The following is a 20,903-nucleotide window of genomic DNA, read 5'->3' as shown; positions in this document are numbered from 1 at the left end:
TATATATATATATATATATATATATATATATATATATATATACACAAATAAAAATCCGAACACACTGAAGTAGTGGCAACTTACACTGATTTTTGTATTGACAATGTAGACCTTATTTGAAAGTACTATCCTCACTAATCAGGCTCTAAATGTTATCAATTTCTGCATCGCTACTTCCACAATGTCCTAGATGATACGGTAAATATATTTGGAACCTTGGATTATTCTTCCTGGTATTTGTAGATATTGTATCCTTGCAACATGATGAAGAATCGGTAAGGGTTTTAGTTGCATCTTTTTAAAGTAGCTAAGAGAGCCAAATCTACACAAAACTCTTTTGCTTGTTCGGATAGGCGAGCTCTCTTTATGTTGACAATCCGAGTCCTACGGTTTTATATTGTTCTCTTAAAAATTGTATTCTCAGCAACTGGGTTGCCCAGAAATAAAAATGAGTGCTGGGGTAAGCTAACCCCCCCCCCCTTTATTGGGCTACTTTTTTCCCATCTTTTTCTCACAAATCTTGAGATATGTTGTTCAATAGCTTAAACAAGTTTGGTATGGGGTGTCCCCTGAATATTGATTCAACAATATAGACAGTACAGAATATTGAATATATAATATTTATGGGTAAGTCTAGCAATTCTATACCAAACTACACATAAATTTACCTACGCTGTACATGTATCTTGAAGACCCATAGATGTGGAGTTAGGTATAGTAAACCTATATTTTGTACCTTAATAGTCGGTCCTCGATATTAATATGCCAAAATATTGTTTGTGTAGATCTTCAGTTGTACAATCAGTGCATTCTGAAAGAAATACACCAGTTTTGGCAAAATGTGCATTTTTATACAGTTGGATCTTCCAACAATAGAGAGGTTTGTCCAAGTTGTTTTAAAATATCTTTAAGGACACTTTTACAGGTGTTATGGCGTACCTGGGTTCCAGAGACCAGTGCACTTTAGCACAAAGGTTATACTGTCACTCGAATAAAGTGACCTCCTCCCCATACTTTAAAATGTTGTCATGCCTATTGGCCCTCTATGGTCTGTATATCACCCTTTCACCACCTAATTGGACCAGTGTGCCCTGTCTTATACAACCAAGTCTCCTCCTCCCTGATATGGAAGCATTTTTGAGACTGATCTATAAATCACCTATATCTTACCAGCTGCATCCTTAAATATCATAACTTGTTCTAGGAGGCCTAGTTGGTGGGTGGTCAGGAAGGATACATGAATGATTAGTAACCAGGTGTTGTCGTAAGTCAGTAAAGAGGTTTTGAAATTAGAGTATTCAGGTTTATAAGTGTTACCAGCAACAGGGGACCAAGGAGGTTGCTTCTGAATCCCAACTTTTATGCAGGTGGGATTTATGATGGGGCATGTGGCTGGGTAATGGAATTTAAATCCTAGCGGAGATTGAAATTCTGGCAGTGTCAAGGATGCTATAAGCTGTAGTGCATGAAGCATCTGCCGTGGTGTGGAAATGGGATGTCTTGACAGAGGTGGGTATGGTTCTAAAAATGTGCATGGCAGGCAATAAAGCTTCAAATTTGCAGTGAGACTACCAGGTTAGCATCAATCAGCTTTCTATTGTGATAAATGTTAATACCAAGGTGGGGGATTGGAGGGTTTTGTGACAGCCAACACATCAATTCTTAAGATGGCATTATTCTTCCGACCTCTGGTTCGGAGATTATCACTATTCATTGTGTTCCAATGGATAAGCATGGCAAATAACATATTAATATGTACAATAAAGACCAATTACTTCAGGTTTGATATCAATTGGATGAATGGATTCTTCAAGAAATTGACATTTTTGCTTCTTTTGAACATGCATCAATTAATGGAGAGACAGGATTAAACTTTATGCAGGTAGTAACAATAGTTTCTAGATGTTAACTGCATCGAAAAATATCACAGACAGTGGCTCACACCTTATTTGAAAAATCTGTGCATGGTACTCCTTCCATTAGGGAGTGCAACAGTTAATCAGACAGGCTCATTATAAGAAATCGCTGACTGCAAAACACAGTTGCAAAAGGTGAGTGGCGAGTGCAGTTAAGCCACAACTATGTATAATATATTGGAATACAACGTTCTAAGTGTGAGCTTTCCGCACACCATTCATACTCCAAAGAAGGAGCCTCGGGCCAGATTTACTAAAGGTTTTTCTGGACGCAAACATTCTGAATTGCAGTTTGCAACTGCAAGAACGTTTTTATACTACGTATTAATGCTATTTGAAGAGTTGATAAAATGTTACTGACTCCCAAAATGGCTCTGTGACTCCATACTGATTTGCTTTTTTGGAATGAGCATGTTGTAGGCTTCCCTTTGAAACAGTGGTTTGGTAAAAGATGTAGCAAAGATTTGCAACTGCAATCTGGTCGCAAAACAAAGAAAAATTGCAGGCTCCAGAGTAAAGCTGGTAATGCATAAACAAAAGGGAAGTGGTACACCAAAGAGACAAGTTTGTCGGGGAGTAGGCAGAGGACAGGCGCCAACTCTGAAATAAACTATTCACAAAACGAAGCCTTTTCTTTTTAAAAACAGCACGGTTTCCTTTAAGGCTGCATTAAAAAACATTTTTTTTTAATTTACATTGTTGAAAGGCAATCACAGACTTGGCTGTCTGCTACCCCTAACAGACGACCATCCCTGAAATGGTTACTAATCAAACTGAGTCGTAATTTGAGGCCTACCTCATTAATATTCATGAGGTAGGTCAGGAAGTGACCCACTCTTAATCGGAATGTAATGACCCGACCTATTAGTACATATGTCAGTTGGTTAAATTGCGTACTGATCTCAAAAATACTGGTCGCAAATAGTGACCAGTAATTCGTACATTGAGCCCTTTCAGGGGCAGTAAATAAAGCAAGACAGTGTCCAAACTTAAAAGACCTGGTGAGATACTAAAGGTTTATACTCAGGGATAGATTGTGTGCATGTCTCTTTATTAGAATTTTCAACCCCATACACAATCAAGTAATCAATTTCTGCTAAAAACGTGGTCCCTAAAAGGCATAGAAAATGGACTTTGAAGGAATAAATGTCTCGCTGGATTATGTCTAAAATTGAGTGGCAGGACAATTCCTCTTACTCTATTGTTTATTAACAAAATTGCAGGTTATATTTTGCCAAGGGAATATACGTTGAATTGTATAGCTGTGTTCATTCGTTAAATTTCCAGACCACTCAGGAAGATTCCAACCTTTGCACTTCAATCCAGATACAAAATTGTCTGACATGTCCATAGGATATTCATCATTTGCACCCGTTTTCATAACTCCAGCATGGCCTTTGACTGTACATTCAAAAGGGACAATGATTTAGCTCATATACTCAACCACTATAATTCGTTTCTTATGTCTGGGTGCTTAGCAAGAGACTTGCATAGACCCAACTTCAGAGGGTTGATAAACAAATGAACATAGGCAGGACTCTTCTAAACAAGAATAAACAAGCATTGGTATAGCCAATAGGTCTCGCCTTTGGGACCTTATAAGTGTTTAGCTATGCAACAGTTGCATAACTAAATACTTATAAGGTCCCAAAAGCGAGACCTATTGGCTATGCAAAGCGGCCGTGCGGCCGCGGAAGTGAAAGTAATCACGGTAAAGCGCAGCGCGCGCGCCCGCGCACATGCACTGTAGCTCTAGGCTGGCCTGGTAGCACTTTTTGGAGCCCTCTCAATAAGTCTCGCCAGACCAGCGCATGCGCTGGGTCAGGCGAGACCTAAAAACAATGACTACAAAACGTGATTTTCTTAAAAAGAAAGCGTGATGATTTGGGACACTTTTTTCGGAACCTGCTTGTTTGGACCTCTACCTGGCAGTTAACTCCAGGATCAAGTCCTGCCCGGCAGTTGGTTAGTCTGTTTTTACGTTACTCCTAGGCAATTTTACTCTACCTACCGAGAAGCCTTTAACCGCTCTTCGATAGTTTATAGTATGCCATTGTAGCACAGAGTTAACACAACTTTGCCAACACATTATCCTGCCTCAAACGAAGACATTTAAAGAATCCCAAGATGCAGACAAAAATGTATCCATTCCTGTCCATTCTTTGGAATGTTGGATCTAGGAAACAAAAGTTGACAGGAGTGGACTAACAATAAACAGACAGCTAAGGAATTCTTTCGACACTGTCATTTTGGGGTCTGTATGCAGAATGAGAGGTCTGAAGCAAACATCCTTTTCTGACAAGGAAACTCTGAGAAGTCAAAGGGTCCGATTTAGAGTTTGGCAGACAAAGGATGCTCAAATCCTCTGCCATCCTGACAGCCCTACGAACAGCTCTGTATACTGAGCTTCCTTCTTGGGTGTAGAGGTCATTTCTTTTCCTATCCCATACTGCTAGGTTTTTCCTCGTGGTGATGGACAGGGGGAAAAAAGCCTATACACCATCCACGCTAAATAGTGTTGTCGGTGTAAATATTTTCTCCAATGACCCCTACTCCGTCAGAGGAATTATTCTGTCTACTAAGCCAATTGGGCCCGTCTCTAAATGAGGCGGTGCACCGTCAGTTTGGCGGATAGGGCTCTCCGCTGCATTTGCTGGACAACAACTGTTTGTCCACCTAATGGTCAACTGCTGATAATGGTTAGAAGACCACAGAAGATAATTTCATTAAAGTAAAAGCTTCTGGAGTTGCTTAAATAGAACTAAAATCCCTTGGTGGTAGAAGGCTCATTACCCTTTCCAGGGTTGGTTCCCATTAATGAATTAGATAGCTAAAAAAGTGGCCCACGTTTGCAAATTGGAGTAGTTTAGAACATGTGAAGACGCTGCATAAGTGTTTTGCCAGGTAAGTAAGGCTGCATTAAATTGTTCTGTCTGCAGGCAAGGTTTGTTTCAGAATCGGGGAAATCAACAGTAAAATCCGGCCCATCCGATCATAAAACAGGCCCACAAACAGCCAAATAAGTCCACACACTGACCTGTCAGACCAGCCCTTGAGGCACTGTCGGACTGCCCTATAGGCCAGTCTGACCCAGATCTTTTCCAATAAATAACTGCACAACGTTGGAATTGTGCTGAGGGGTCTTAAGTTATAATTTCTCCCCCACTTCATTGCTGGCACTGTTTGAGTCAATAAGGTAAGTGTATTTTCAGATTGCCCGGTGTTAAGGTGTACTATCGATAGTGGTTTTCAGTATACTCCTATGTGGGCTACAGCATCAGTGAGGAAATGTTTTGTTATTGCCATGGTATCCACGATTACCGAGTGAGAACAACAGGTTTGCTAGTGCATAGACGTGGGCCTCCTCTATTTAACCTTCAATGTCAATTTGGCATTAAAAAGCATGTGCAAGAACCACCTGAGGTTTGAAATGCATTCCTGCACTAAAGATGCAGCTCATTGGCTACTGGTGATAGCTTGTGGTACTGATGGTGAGACAATAAATTGATGGCGATCCACAATCTGACCTCAACAAAATAATGATCATTAAACTTCACTCCACAACTTTTGCAGGTCTCCGATTTCCCTTTAAAACTTTTCCAGGCTCCACACGCATGGCCGGATCAGTTTAACTTCTCATAAAGAACATAAACTTCTGATTTAGGAGCCTGGCTGCCTGTAATGGGCTACAGGCTTCAAACAGTGTTGAGCAACACATGGCAGTTTTCCAAAACCCTTCTAAATCGCAAACAAATACTGGCTTGCAAAAAATATCGACCAAAGCAGTTCTAAATTTAACGTAACCAATTTTTTACAGAGCCAATACATTTATCCGCCTCTCTGCCACACCCATGAATTGCCCTAGAACGCCACTGCAATTGTGCCCAACCTCTCACTAACTGGCATTTACTACACGTGCACAGCTTTGTTGCATTTTCGGGCTCAATTCCAAATGTTAGTTGCTAATGCCATGGCCAATATAATGATAATGTGAATGGTAGGTAAGAAAGGCCATGCCCACCCATGCAGATTGACTTCATTGCTTTGCCGCAAACCTTCCTTTGCATCTGATCGTTTGACCCTTTCCACACCTTCTTAAATTGGAGTCCATTTCCCACTAGCTACTTATACACCTTTCAGCAAAGGAATCCTTTCTTGGTGTCTCTAGTCTGAAAGATAGCATCATAACCATTTATGTTCGTGACTAGGACTTAAAAACCAAGAAAATGATCAATCCAGACATTAGTAAGTGCAGAGGTTACTTTATATTATCATTTAAATGCTGCCTACTAAGTATGCACTAATTCATACTACACACATTCACTTGCATGCGTATGTTATGGTGGATGAGTTATAAAAAAACTCTAGATTTAGGGAACTTACCTGAAAAGGTGGAGGGGTTGAAACAGATGGGATCCCCGCTGCTGCGGCTGCAGCTGCTGCGACCGCTGCACTGGTTGGATCGGTCTGAACTGCAATCGGGCTCATCATATGATCCATAGCATGGATTTTGCCCTCTTCCATCAACTTGGCTGCGGAGGCTGCCGGAAATACGGAGTACTGGCCCGTAAGAGTGGGAATTGCCACTATGAAAGATCACATTAACGAGTTACCAACATGAAAGACTAACCATTTTTTTTTTGTTTAAACAAAGCTCTCATACATAATTGAAGAGCTGATGCCTAACTAATATAGTGCTCCACTTCAAATGGTCAGTATTTCTCAAAATCTGGACGTTCCAGTGCAATTAATGCATTGCTCAATTCTTTAGCCTACAGAACCCTTTAGTACTACAATACAGAACCAGGCACCGTTTTATAATACCCCACCCTTGCTCTTTCTCCCACATAGTGCTTGTGCTACTGTGCATTAGGCCTCCCCCCATTTTAGAGATAGTTTGCGTCATAATTTACCCATGGAAATATAAAATGGACGCTAAAGCAACATTTTATGTCATTATAATAGTATATACTGCTAAAACACCTAACATGTCTGAAAGAACGTGCACGTAGACATTTTTAAGACACTACTACACCTTCCATTCTAATAAATTGGTTTTAAAGGCATCATTCTGAGCTCACAGTCACCACTGTCTCTCCATCATCCCATTAACAAAATTTCCAGAATACACGCATGAACATTTTCATACTGGGTTAGTCCTAGCAGACGTGAAGCATAAGAGCTGGATCATATGAATTTGTATGAGATTTAATCACAACACTGAAACAAACGATTGGGAATCTTGAAAAGCCAAAGAGGTCCTGCAGAGGCATTAGAAGCTTTCAAACCCGGAAAAAGCCCACCTATATTTTCTATAATTCAGTAATTAAAAGGGTTTTTGAATTGGCAAGGTCAACCTCAGTTGGCGAAATCCTAAATTTGGACAGCTTTCTCCTTTTACAGCTGAAACGTTTCTCTATAATACCATGACTACCAGTAGGAGGGAGTGTCTCTTACATAGCTGGCATATTAGTTGTATCTCAAAAAACATTACCAGCCAATTATTGTACTCAGTAAATTATGGAACTGGCACCCCTCTCTTTTAAAAAGGAGCAGATTTGTGTAAGTGAAATTCATGTGCAATGAATGTCTGTGCATCTTTCAAGTGAAACCAAATATTTCTTGCCTGCTTTACAATTTCAGGATGATGGCTCCACAACTAGTATTTCTGGTCTATTGGGTGCATGGTAAATGCTCAAATTGAGCCGTTTATTAGAATAAAAGGAATAGACACTATGCCTTTGTGAAAAAAGATATTCATAATTACAATAAACTGTTCTGCTTTCCAACAGAATTTCAGTCAATTTTGAACAGTATATGGTAAGACTGACCTGTACCAGGTTTAAGTGAAACTTGATTGACAGCCGGCATTTCCAAGTTGTGCACAAGTTCATAGCCTTTTTCTTGCAATTTGCCCTTCCCTTCATGATATCTGCTATATATGCCGCGGCCTGCGGAATATCCCCCCAGGTAGGTGCCCCTGGGACCTGGGGCTCTGTTGCCAGCTGCACCTCGCCCTCGGCCTCTGAGGCTGCCTGCTTATAATATCAATAACACAAAATGATCAGTAACAGCAGCAGCAACCACTGGGCTAGGGCTCAAACTGCACACATTTCTGTAAGACAGTGGCCATCATTAGACCTGCATCAATTTAAAGCAGAACAGCAACCACTCCAAAACAGAGAACTCACTGTTCCAACTGCAGTGGTTATGTTTATTTGTCAGGAACTCCCATTTCTCATAGATAGGACATTAACCTTTCATGTAAAATGGCATCCCTTCCTGGCACAGCAGAGCACCAGCCTCGCTGGAGCTAGCCTCGTCACCGAGTGCCGTGTTCTTAGGAAGGAGTTTCCTTAAAACGATAAGCCCCAAATACCCCGCCTAGGTTGTCTTTATTTATCCAAGATAAATCTATGGGTAAATAGAAGGGGCGGGTGGACAGAATATACATCCCCAAAAAAGCAAGGAACTGAATGACAGACTTAGACATGAGAATTTTAAAGGTATGGTATTTGAAGTGAAGATATTTTTTTTAAGTGAAAAGAAAAGAGTTCCTGATCAATTAAACTTAAACACATCAATTGGATTTAAAACATGTTTGAAAGGGCTGAAGTGTTACATGAAAGCCTTAGGGAATTACATTTCACTGTAGTTTTGTTTACAGGTTTGTTCTTTCGCAAAAGCCACATGGGCACCTTTAAAGCATTATTAAATGGGGCATATCAAGCTACAAAGGCTTCACTCCTCCCTACCTTCTTTGACTTTACCATGGGTAGGCTTACTTCATACAGTACTTTCAGGTGGTTAAAATGAATGTAACAAGAAGTCGCCAATAGCTTGTGTTTCATGCCATGGGCTTAATATTCAGTGCACTCAGAGAAGAAAGTAACCATTCTGTCAGTGTGTCTAGTTCACTTTGCATGAATCTAAGACCAGCTGCATGAGGCCTTGGTTAGCCAGCTGATGGAACTAGGATTAGATGTTGCTCTTCTAGCCAACTGCTTGTGGGCCACCAAGCTTTTGTTTCTTAGTATATTTTGTAAAGGGTACCACATCTTAGTTGACTTGTGACCAATAGCTTTGTTAACTGGTTATCTTTGGTGCAAGTCACTGTTTTGAGATCCCCTAATGTGTGTGGCAAACTTCTCATTCCAACCTCATGAATAGGCATATTGTAACTTTACTAGGATAGAATATCAGTAGAAGCTCACTCTCATAGACACCCTTTTCACTCAAGGACTATTAGGGGGACCTGGATGTAACTAACCATGCATAATGCATGAATAAATCAGGTGAAAAACTAACACAATTTTTAAATCCTAATAAAACTGAGATCTTCGTGGCAGAGACTGCTTTATCTGGAATTTTGGGTTCAGGTCACAGGTTTGTGCCCAATTACATCAAACGTAGGATAACTAACTTGGCCATGCCCAGGGTTTTCATTCAATGTTTTCCAAGAGGAGTCTAATTAAATTTAAATTTTTACAATCTAATTACCGCTGGAAAGGGCAGAAGTCTCTCCACATATGGGTTGATGGGAATTCGCTGACGTATACAAAATAGCGATGAATGAAATGCTTAAATTAATCTCACCCATTGGGAATTATTCGAGACCACATCCCTGTCCTAAGGTATTTTGCACACTATGACATCTCAGTTTGGACTGAGCCAAATGAAAATCAGTCTTGACCCTGCTCCAATGGGAACGATCTCACCCGAACTGCCAGACCAGGCTGTTCCGAAGCCAGAACACAGTTCCCTAAAATGGAGCATGGCTGAGTTGCCTGCATTTCACTCGTGCTTTCATGAACAGCTGTAACAAGTGATGGAAAGATTTGCACCTCAAACATTAGTCTTTAACTTTCTTTCGGTGGCTGCAGTGAATATTAGCTATGAGCAGCGTTTAACACAATACATTACAGAGTTATATTCAGATGTCCTTGAAATGCGATCGGACATGGAGAAAATTATTTTGAATGAGCCTCCCTTTTCTAGCATAGAAGTCCTTAGAGCAGGATTGTCAATTTTGGCCTTTTTCCCCAAGCAACATCTTTTTGATAGTTGGGTATGTAGGTGAAAATAGTTGAAAAACGGCATGATATGAAATGTTATTACATTGCTGGTGTATAGATAGTTCCAAGTCTATTTTGAAGGCATCCATTAACCAGATTACATTGCTGGGCAAAGAAGATACCTACAATCTGGGGCAAGTCTGCATAAACTCTTGCTGGTTCTAAAATATTTATCAGTGGCCCATTGCTTTCTGTGAATACATTTAAACTAGTATATTGGCAAAGATCCTCCTTATTCCAATAGAAAGTTCTGCATTTTTTAGAAAATTGATGTTTGAATGCAGCGATGCTTTTAATCCCTCCAAGCACATGATGCCGTCTGAGATATTCACTGACATGCAATCAGTTCACTCAGACGTATAACATTCTACAAGCATGGACGCCTGCCGACCCCTTACAATACACATCATTATGCTGAGCAACACTGAGCTTTATTTCTTATTTATGACCAAGAATGTTTTACATCTGATGGAGGATCCACTGAGTTTGGAAGCCCTCTCACCTGATATCAAGTGCTTGCTAACTTGTATAAAGAGCTCTGAAAACTCCCTTCTTCAATTTCTTTCCCTCAGTTCTATTTTCTCTCTGTTATTTTATTGTGGGCGTAAATATCACAATTTGTGCAATAACCTTCCACAAAGTAACATAATGGCCTTTTCAATTAAATATGGATGAAGCCATATCATGTAAATAAAGTTAATTCAGTGGGGTGTTATTTACACTTTTGGGTCTCCTTCTGCGGCCACAGATCCCCAACACGTGACTACTGCCTACAATTTTAAACCACCGAAAATTGATTGTGAAAGGAATAGCCAAATACCCACCAATCATTCTTTATAAATGTGGACCTCACAGCTACACAAACACGAATTCAGGACCAAAATATGGGGTCCACCATCAACTGAGCTCAAGAAAGGAGCATTTATCCTTTCTATCAAGTTGGTAACAATATTTTTTAATTTTTAAGATTATTATTGATTAGATTTTAGATTGACAAAGGTGTCCAGGTTTTTTCTTAACCCATTTCTGAACACAAGAACAGCTTTTGTAGCTTGATAGTTCCCTTTTTTTATGTTTTTTCAGAGGAATTCTGAACTTAGGTGAAATAGAAATCTCAAGGGCATAAGGTGGATTGTGCCAACAAATGGGCATTATATTTAAACACAGCGCCAATCCAAAGAAGAGCAACTTTCACCAAAACGTTCTATGGAGTGTACACTTTCAAACAAGGCTTTCAAAGTGGTAATTTTAAATTAGTCAGGAACATCAAAATTGTAGCTGGGTTCAGTTGTAGGATTTGCCCGATCTTCTACATTGAAACATGCTGATCAAGAAAATCAAAACAACATGACGTCAGGATTACTGAAGTGCAGGAAAGGCATGAGAGATGTTATATGCAAAGCTGATCCACGTAAAAATAATTGTTTTCATGATTTCATTCAAGTACGATGTACAATACATCACAAGGACAAACAACGATGTAGGTAAATTGGGTACATCTATGCAAAAGACACAAAAACATCAGTGCAGCCATCTACAGCATCAGACAACGTGAAAGTGTAGCAGTTAGGAAACAATGACATTGTAGAAAAATCAACTTTGCGCGTCAAATTCAAAAAACATCGAGCATTCATTCTATCCACATGTTTACAATGCAGTAAATAATGCAATATTTACCACATATTTTTTACCGAAACATTTCTATTTGTTATTTCTATTTTTCTTAAATATATATGACTTTGTCATCTTTGGTATATTATTTTTTCACTAATGCATCTGTTTGTTGACCATTGAAGCAAATGTGGGAAAATGTTTGAATGTCTACACAATACACTGTCCATTCGACCCAAATAAACAGTGACTGCAATATTAGACAAGCCAATAGGAGTGAACAGATCTTAATACCACTGTGAGCTTTCGACCCCGATGCTTTAACACAGGGGTGGCCAACATTGGCCCACAATGCAGATTAGCCAAATATTCATTTTACGGAAATGCGTCTCATGTAAACATTCTTAAAATCGGATATGGCTCTAGCCCTAGTGGACCAATATTGGAAGCCCTGCTTCTATCTACAATGTAAATTGTTCTGAGAAAAGTCTCCTAAACGATCAACTATGCAACATGTTATAGCATGTCAATGGCCTTTCATTTGAGATACAATCCCACCGCCCCATCTAGGTAAAGAGACATCTTAAAAACAGTTAAACTGAGAAGGTCTCACTGTGCCTACCAACCTTTAATGAAGTAATCTCGATTAGGCCCAATAAGAGCATTGTATGGATAGCCGTAGTAAGCTAATGTATAAGGATCGCAAGAATAAACGTAGTTTGGCTGAGTCACATCTGTTGTGATCGCGGTTGCTGGTGCTCCTCCTTTGGCTGCTTTCTGATAACGGGTGTACTGCTCTTTATCGACCGGCTTGGCCAACGTAACTTCAATGTAGGATCCCTCAAGCTCAGTCCCATTCAGCTTTCGCATTGCATGAACTGCATCATCTCGGCTGGTGAAATGGACAAAGGCATAATCTCGGATTTTCTTTACCCGTTCAACGCACCCTGGGTTAAACTGTCCAAAGATCTTTTTAAGAGCGTCCTCTGAGGTCTCAATCATCAAATTCCGCACATAAAGAATTTTGACTGTCTCCATAACGTCTTCATCAACATCAATCTCTGGTTCTGCCCAGTCAACGGCTATCTGGTGGCCCCAAAGCTGGATCCTTCCTGGCATTAACTTCCTCCTAGCCATTGCAGCTGCTCTGTGGCTTTCATACTCCACAAAGGCAAAGCCTCGATTCTTCATTTTGTCAGCCGCACTGGCATACACAATCACATCAAGTACTCCTTCTGTTACTTTGGAAATTTCTTCCAAGATTTCTTCTCTCTTTTTCATCTTGGGTATTCCACCGATGAACAGCCTGCAGTTGTCTACACTGCAGCACACACCGAGAAGCCTACCTGGGCGGATTTCATAGTTGTTGAGTTCTCGGACAGCTCGTTTGGCTTCATGCTTCAATGTGAACATAACGAAGGCATAGCCCCGGTTTTTCCCATCAAAATCCATCATTAGCCTCATTTCATAAATTCGGCCCACAGTTTCAAAGACGGGAACCAGCTCATCCTCGTACACATCTCTTGGTATTTTCCCGACAAAGACTTCACAGCCACGTGGAGGGTGCAGTCCTTCCCAATCTGGTGGCGGCCCACCGTATTTCCGCTGCCCATTTTCCTGAACCATGGTGTAGCCTGTACGCTCCATCAGTGTCAGTAGAGCAGCCTCGTTAGGAGCGCCAGCAACACCCTCGGGAAGGTTGGATGTAGACATGTTGGAGGAGTCGTTACTCATACAAGTGTAGGTATCTTCTGCGGTCATTATGCCAAAATCACTCAAATATGGCTGAAACCTAAGCAAAAGAACAAACACGTTAGTTCACTTTTATTGGGGACATACATTAATATTTTACAGAAAATGTAAACAATTATGCTTTAATCCACCCTCTTCATTCAAATGGACACTGGAAATGGAAACAAGTATAAAATAGCTGTGCTGCATAATTGCCGGTGTTAAGGAAACCAGTATAAACCTATATGCCATGTGAGGTCTCCAAGGTGCAAAAGCGGCCTGCTACCCAGTTCTTTTTTAAATTAAATCTTTGGCTTTCAAGCAAAGAAAAAAAAAGTGAGACAGCAAGAGTACAATAATAGTCGAATGCATGAAACAGACAGTACGTCTCTCAAGATCTTAATAATACATATGATCATTCTCAGTCCTGCCTTAAATTGTAGAGCTGTGAAAATAGTCCCAACACCTTCCTCATATCATATAATGTTTACATAGACACTCTCTTGCTCGGCATGTCTGCTCCTCCAATATAGAGCAAGTATCCATGCCGCTCATTCATGTCTCCACTGAGGGGGCTTCTATGGATTTCCTGTGCCTAGCGAAAGTCCTCTTAGCCAATATTGCATGCAGCCTAATCAAAGTTTTTTTTCTCCTAGGAACGATCCATACCCTCCAGGATCCCCAAAATGGCACGCCAGGGAGAGAAAGAGATACACCTGCCAGCCAACCACTTTTGACAACATCTGAGATCTGGTATGCCAGTATTTCTGTAGCTGTATATAGTCCCATGCCATGTGGAAGAAAGTACCTACTGCAGAATGACTGAGCGCAGTCGGGGGAGGGGGGGGGGGGGAGAGCATTTTGCCCACTTTATGTACTTTGTCTACAGTATAATGCACTTTGAGTAACTAAATCCGACACGGTATGCTGATATGGCTCATTTCATTAGGTGCCTTCAGTGCATCCCTCCAGTCCTTATACATTTTGCTCAGTCACTCTCCCTTTTAGCCTTTAGAAGGGCACAGGTGATTAGGGTGTGGTAAAGTCTTGAAATTCCTTTCTTGCCTAGGTTATCTATGATTAACTTTACCTTCAATTAGTAATATTTTGGGAAGGCATTCATGTCTGACTGATTGGATCCAAGGGCATGCCTAACTTCAGGGATCTTTAAAATTGAGACCAATGGAGGTTAAATTCCTTCTGCGTTTAAGGGATTTAATGTGGCCTCCCTCCCAAACCAGAAAATCCCGGTTAGGTCCCATTTTTACAGCTGCACCGTCTGGTTGGGTGGAGCAGACATGTGCCACACAATAAAGGGATGGCCTACGTTAATCTGCTCCAGCATCGCATCCAGTAAAGGGCCCTGGACCAGTAGCTGACAATTACTCTGGTGATGGGGGAAAGGGGCTTGAGTATTATTGCACCATAAAGGTTTTCTTATAGCTGGGGTTCTTCAAATAGGTCCAAATCAAGGGGAAATGGTGGCTTATTCTATCCCTATGTAACCAGTCTTTATGTTTACGAACTGTGAGGTAGACTAATATAGCAGAATATCTGCCACCCCCATACACCAACTGACTACACTTGTCAAAAATAATTATTGGGAGATTCCAAGTCTAGAGTAACATCAGTGCACTTGCCCTAATTTATTAAAAAATGGTTGTGCAATTTCAAGTGGAAGCTTTTGGGGGCATATTGGAGTTTGGGAAGTGCAACCATTTTATAATGGGCTACTCTTCCCAAGATGTTAAGTGGTAGCCTATTCCAGTTAGTAAGGCTATTATTCAGGGATTTTAATAGAGGGGACGTGTTAAATTTCCAACATTGTGTTGGATTAGGGTCAATGTGTATTCCGAGATATTTAAAGTGGTCTTTTTGGACATGCAGCTTAGAATTCCTCCGATTGTGTCCTTCCCTCCACCAACTTGGACAATAATTGACTTCTCCTTAGAAACATATAGGCCGGAGGCCAGAAGACTCTCTGGAGTTGGAAAATTTCAGTCCGTCCACTTAAGATAGCGTAGGAACAGTAGCACATCATTTGTGTAGAGACACACATGGTGTTCATCAATGCCTCCCTCTCAACCCTACAGCAGGGTATCAGTCTTGAACCATGGTGCAGGTGGCTCCAAAGCTCAAGCGCAGGGATGACAGAGGACATTCCGGTGTGGTGCCTCTAGTGATTGAAACCTCCTACATGTACACTGGGATGATTACATGGGATGTTAACATAGGCTAGAAAACGGAGGCCAAGCAGGAATGCCCAGCTGAGAGAACCAAATGCATTTTTAAAGTCTATAAGCATGAATGTGCATGCTTCATCCAAGGTAATCTGCACCCATTGAATATGATGCCTAGCATTTTGGTCCACCATAAAGGCATTTTGGTCAGGGCGTGTTAGCGATGTGAACACTCAAACTAGCAAGCGTATTCACTACAATGGTGGCAAAAGGTTTTATCTCAATAATGATAATTGAAATAAAGTGTTAAGAGGCACACGGGTCTCTGGTGCTTCATGTGCATGACCCAAGGCAGATCTTAAAACATCAGAGGCACAATTAACTGCTCTAAGAAAGGCACCAACTATTGATACGCACAGGACTGTGCGTACCCTGGTCCTTCAGTAAACCAACATCAGTATAGCACTGGGCTAGGATGGCCTCAACACTGTTATTAAAGACTAGACTTTTAAGCCCCAGTAGTTTTTAAACACTTTTGCTTCTCTACTATCTACACTGTGCAGTTTTGTGATCTCTAGCCATGTTGTGGTGCATGCTGCTGCTTGCCTGGAGTTATCTGCTGTATGGTGCTGTGTTTGAGGTATTTGTCCAGCACTTGTCTAGCTGAAAGGCAGTAGAGTGCTGTATGGGGTAAAACCTTTATAATGCACATAAATACTTTTGTAGGCACAGACATACAACAGCAGACTGGAAAACTGGAGCAGGCACAAAGGACTGCTGTAGAGCATGAATCTGGTGATGTTCCTCCCACAATATAAGTACTAAGTGCGCACTCTGTCCTTTCGCCATCTGGAGTCAATAAAACTCATTTTGCCAATTGCTCTCCTTCAGGAGGTAATGATGTGAAAGTAGAAACACTTCGTTTTTTCACTTGACGGATTCTCCCATTGAGTAAGTGTGAAAGAGTGGTAATATGATTCTATAAGATGGAGGCCAACGTGACCTAACATAACAGGAGTATTTTTAGAGTGCACATTATCCCCAGAGTGGATATATATATATATATATATATATACATACATAAACATACATACATACATACATATAAAAAAAAAAAATTTTTAAATCTCAACGGGATTTAAACCGGACTCTTCGATACCAAACAAGTCTCTGCAGAGGATGCATTAGTTCAATGAACCTACACCCATAATACAGATCCGTAATATCTGGATCAATGCCAGATTTTCACAAAATAAACATAAGATGAATGTATATAATTAAACCTATTTGTGTAGCCAGAAATGTTACTGGCATTATCTGGCTCACGTGGACTTTAAATGTGTTCCAGTTCTTCCTATGGCTAAACCATGAAAGTGGTGGTCTGCATTTGCTTTCCTTGTACTCCACTTGGCATTATGGTTTTAGGCGGATTCTCAATCGCTTTGCATTGCACGGTTTTGGCTTGGAGAGGGAAAACGAATCATCGTGTGTTTGCTGAATGTTCGAACACAGTAACTAATGTATGAATATCTAAATATATATATTCTCCCATCCACAACAGGAGCTTCCTCATGGACGCCAATTCTCCAAAATGTCTGGGGTAGCAGAAATGATGCCACATGCCCCTTAACCTTCACTTTCACTCACACATAGGTAATCTTTTACATACACACGGATTCACAGACACACTCAGAACTGCAAGCACGCCCACAACATACATCCATTTAAAAGGATTTATTTTTTTATTTTTTACTTACCTCAGCTGCCAGGGAAAGTCATATTCCAGCTATTTGTACTCCATTTTTTTTATCAAACTAATAGTGAATAATGTAATACTATTCATATATATATATCGACACGAGAACTCCATGAAGGGGGCCCCCAACCCTGCTGGGCGGCTTCTGTTTACGGGAATTGAGAGACCCGTTAAAGCACGACGTGCACACACAGAAGGAAACACAGAAGCCCGATGCTGGATTCCATCAATGCATTTATTCCTCTGGGAGAAGGCAGCAATTTAAAGTCCTTACGCGTTTCAGCAGATTGCCTTGGCCACAGGTGAGTAGGATTGCTTGCAGTATTTGAACTCTTATGTCACGTGGCTCAACATTTTCCTGCATATACCAGTATGCACCATCATTGTTGTTCCAACTCTGTATTGTGGTGCGCATTTGAATAAAACTAAATAGTGTCACTGCACCACAATCACGAGTTCATATTCAAAGTGCATTTCTTCGTATTCTTATTTTCAGCGCACAAAGCCACATGATTTGCATGTAAAAATGATAAGCACATTCGCAATCCATGTTGCTGCTCCTCATTGGCCTATCTTGCACGACAGTCCAGAATCTCCAAAGGGAGGCAGTTGCTTCCCTCATCTCCCTTTCTCACCTTTCAAAACCATAATTGTCACGGAAAATCCATTTCTTTGGAATGAAGGCCAGCGGGTCATGCCCCCTGTAATATATATATATATCTTAAAAAATTGATAAAAACGAGGTGAGTGAAGCCCCTACCCTACCGACATCCATAAGGACCATCTGCTTCTGTTCCTGCCACTGATTTTGCCACTGCTGACACTAGGGGTCGCAAGGAGCAGGTCAGGGGGTCGCAGCAGCGACCTCTGGTGACCCCCATGTTAAATCTATGCGCTTCATAGGTTTAGCAGAGGAGGCCGAAGCATCGCATCTCCATCAAACTATTACCTTGGCACTAATGCCATGTGTTCTGTATGGCGAGTCGTGGCTGCCAGCCGTGGGTTCTAAATATGAGCTACAACATTATCCACATCTTGTTCGGTCTGGAGTTGTTTAATGGTTTGAAAGCACTAGCAGAAATTGAGACACTCTAAAACTAACTTTTAAACAATGGAACAAAGCCAAGGATGCCATCGGCATTCACCATGGTGTAAAAACGAATTAACCTATCAATCCATTTCTTTGGCATTCACACACAGGGATTGGAAGTGCAAATTTTATGGCGATTATCACATCCCTCACAATTTTCGCCAGGTGACTTCAGGCATGTAATGCTTGGGAGATATGCCCTGTAAATATCGCTGCATGCGGATTTTACTGTGCAAAGGACCAATTTTAGAGTGTCACATCAGGTTTGCCTGTCCCAAGAAAGTGCCACAATCCTGCAAGACTTCGGGGCAGTGTCCTAGAAATTAGGGCATCCCGAAGTCAGAGACTCTTCCTGATTTTTCAGTTTTATTTTTCCTAATATAGTGGCATTGCAGTGCCCTTCTTCAGCTAACTACCAAAACTACCATTACTTTACCAAGGCATCAACGATAACTATAGAAACGTAATTGTTTCAATCAAAAATTGGTAGTTTATTCTTCAATCCAATTAAGATATTACCAAAATGTGCTACTAGTTGCTTCAGAAAAAGTTGCTAACATATACTTCAGATGCTATAGCCCACACTTCAATTTCGAATCCATCAACTTTAAGTACAAACACCGCACCCAAGGTGTACCGCCCTCATAGCAAAAACGAAAGAATCCTTTTCAATAAATATACTTAAACGGAGAGAATAATTTGCCTAATTACTTAATGTCACTGGCTTGCCGATGCAACAATATCAGTTCGCGAAACAGGTGTAGGCAAGTCTTTTTTGGCAGAGAACCCACACTGTATTAAACACGCCCTTTCCACGGCGGTGATTAACGCTCTACCAATGCATGTTCACCCTCAACACAGACGTGCATCCCTTGGAGCAGGGTGAGTTAAGCCTCAAACAGAAGAACTGAACCTACTTCTGGAGGAAACCAAAACACACAGACCCAGCAAGCCTCACGGTATCTGTTGTCAAACCAAATACGAATCTGTCTAGATCCCCACACGTATTTGGTAAGGTTATTTGCATAACAGACACTATTCCGCAATTAACCCAAAAATAGTCCTGGTCTATTATACTCAACAAATTCGTTTCTAAGGAAAGGTATTTCTCACGTGCTAATGCAGGGGTTGTGGCAAATAGATGCCAAAAAAAGTATACAATCTAATTTTAATTCTCCAATTACTAGGAAGATTACAGCTAGGAGCACATTTCTTCAATCAACAACACCCTCTTTCCTGCCATTCTTAACACCCTCATCATTTTCTCTGCAACAATAACCCTTACAGAAATCGAACACTTCTCAAGATTTGCTTGACATCCCAAGATGCGCAAACTACATACCACATCCCAAGACACACAGACACCCTACAAAGAGAATGACACGCACCCGTTATCTTTGCTCATTTGTACTACAGATTCCTATGCACGCAGCTTCCTCATTCCTTCTACTGAACGTCATAAAACCTGAAAAACAAATCCCAAATGTTCTGCCGGATACACAGGAAAACAGTACTGTCTGTGTCAGCACCCCCGTGAAAGCACGACATTGTTGTGCCTTTGGAACTCACTCAAAGGGATATTCCTTCAGTAGTTGTACAACCTTTAGTATAGCTTCGCCGCCAGTCGTGGGCTTGAAGCACAATGGGCCAATTGTTTGAGAACAGGGGAGCCCAGGAGATTGCAGATAATCCGTTCATATGGAGACAGACAATAGACCAGCACGTGACGATAAAGGTGCTGCACCTTTGCAAAGGAGGGCAAATCAAAACGAAACAAACAGTTGCAGACCTGCACACATAAAAGACCATGCACTGAAGGAATATAGAACGGGGGGGGGGGGGGTCATCCAGATCGAAGGAAGAGAGAAATTAAAGCATATCCAGTAAATAATCGTAAATTATCAGGAATTGTTTAGTAGTTTTGTATAAAGTATGCAGCTGTCTAGCCAGTATATATTAGTAGAGGAGTTCGGAAAAGCACCGGAGTTTTACATAAGTACACAGATTTGACATCAAGTTAGTATAACAAAGACCACCAATCCTCCCAATTGTACATCCTGTCTTAGATTTCACACCGGGAGTACAGCCGCTGATTACTACCTTTGTCTGCGCAAGCCCTCTTTGAAATATGTTACTGATCTTGTCTCTACCGCTGCTACTCGAAGGCAGATTCATACTTTTGCCATTGATGGGGTGCAGAAGTTCTTTATATATCTCCTGAGTCTACAGCACACTGGCTGGAATGCTTAAACCACTCTACTGTACCTACTTAAATTATGTACGTCATAGCCTGTCAACCATTCGCAATTCCCTCTTCTTTGGGCCTCGTTACAAGTGCAGGACAATTCTAGTTTGGTCACACCAGAATCAGGACCGTCAGTGGTTTCATAACATATTTCATGACCACCCGCATGAATTATGGAATTCATCCAAAAGGAAGCCTGGACTAATTCATACTTCCTTCTTATTAGCTAATAGGTTGATGAATATTACAATGTATTTAGTTAGTAGAAGTATCAAAACACCCGGCCCAACTTTCCTTCT

General features: G+C 41.0%; 1 protein-coding gene across 27 annotated transcripts in view; it reads right to left on the bottom strand.

Annotated features, from left to right (window-relative positions):
* Window positions 1-20,903, bottom strand: part of RBM47 (RNA binding motif protein 47) — a 341,878-nt gene that overhangs the window by 7,293 nt on the left and 313,682 nt on the right. For 11 of the 27 annotated variants that reach the window (XM_085642210.1, XM_085642211.1, XM_085642213.1 and 8 more), the window contains 3 exons: window positions 12,229-13,394; window positions 7,748-7,954; window positions 6,300-6,502 (listed from right to left, as the gene is read on the bottom strand). In XM_085642210.1, coding sequence (XP_085498336.1) covers window positions 6,300-6,502; window positions 7,748-7,954; window positions 12,229-13,363 — 1,545 coding nt within the window. In that variant the 5' untranslated portion in view covers window positions 13,364-13,394. The remainder of the gene's footprint in view (window positions 1-6,299; window positions 6,503-7,747; window positions 7,955-12,228; window positions 13,395-20,903) is intronic. The other 16 variants (XM_085642224.1, XM_085642227.1, XM_085642226.1 and 13 more) reach the window with 2 other exon arrangements.

The sequence above is a fragment of the Triturus cristatus genome, chromosome 2_2 (genome assembly GCF_964204655.1).
Source record: "Triturus cristatus chromosome 2_2, aTriCri1.1, whole genome shotgun sequence".
Taxonomy (NCBI): Eukaryota; Metazoa; Chordata; class Amphibia; order Caudata; family Salamandridae; genus Triturus; species Triturus cristatus.
The sequence above is the reverse complement of the archived record's forward strand: the minus strand, read 5'-3'. Positions and strand labels throughout refer to the sequence as shown.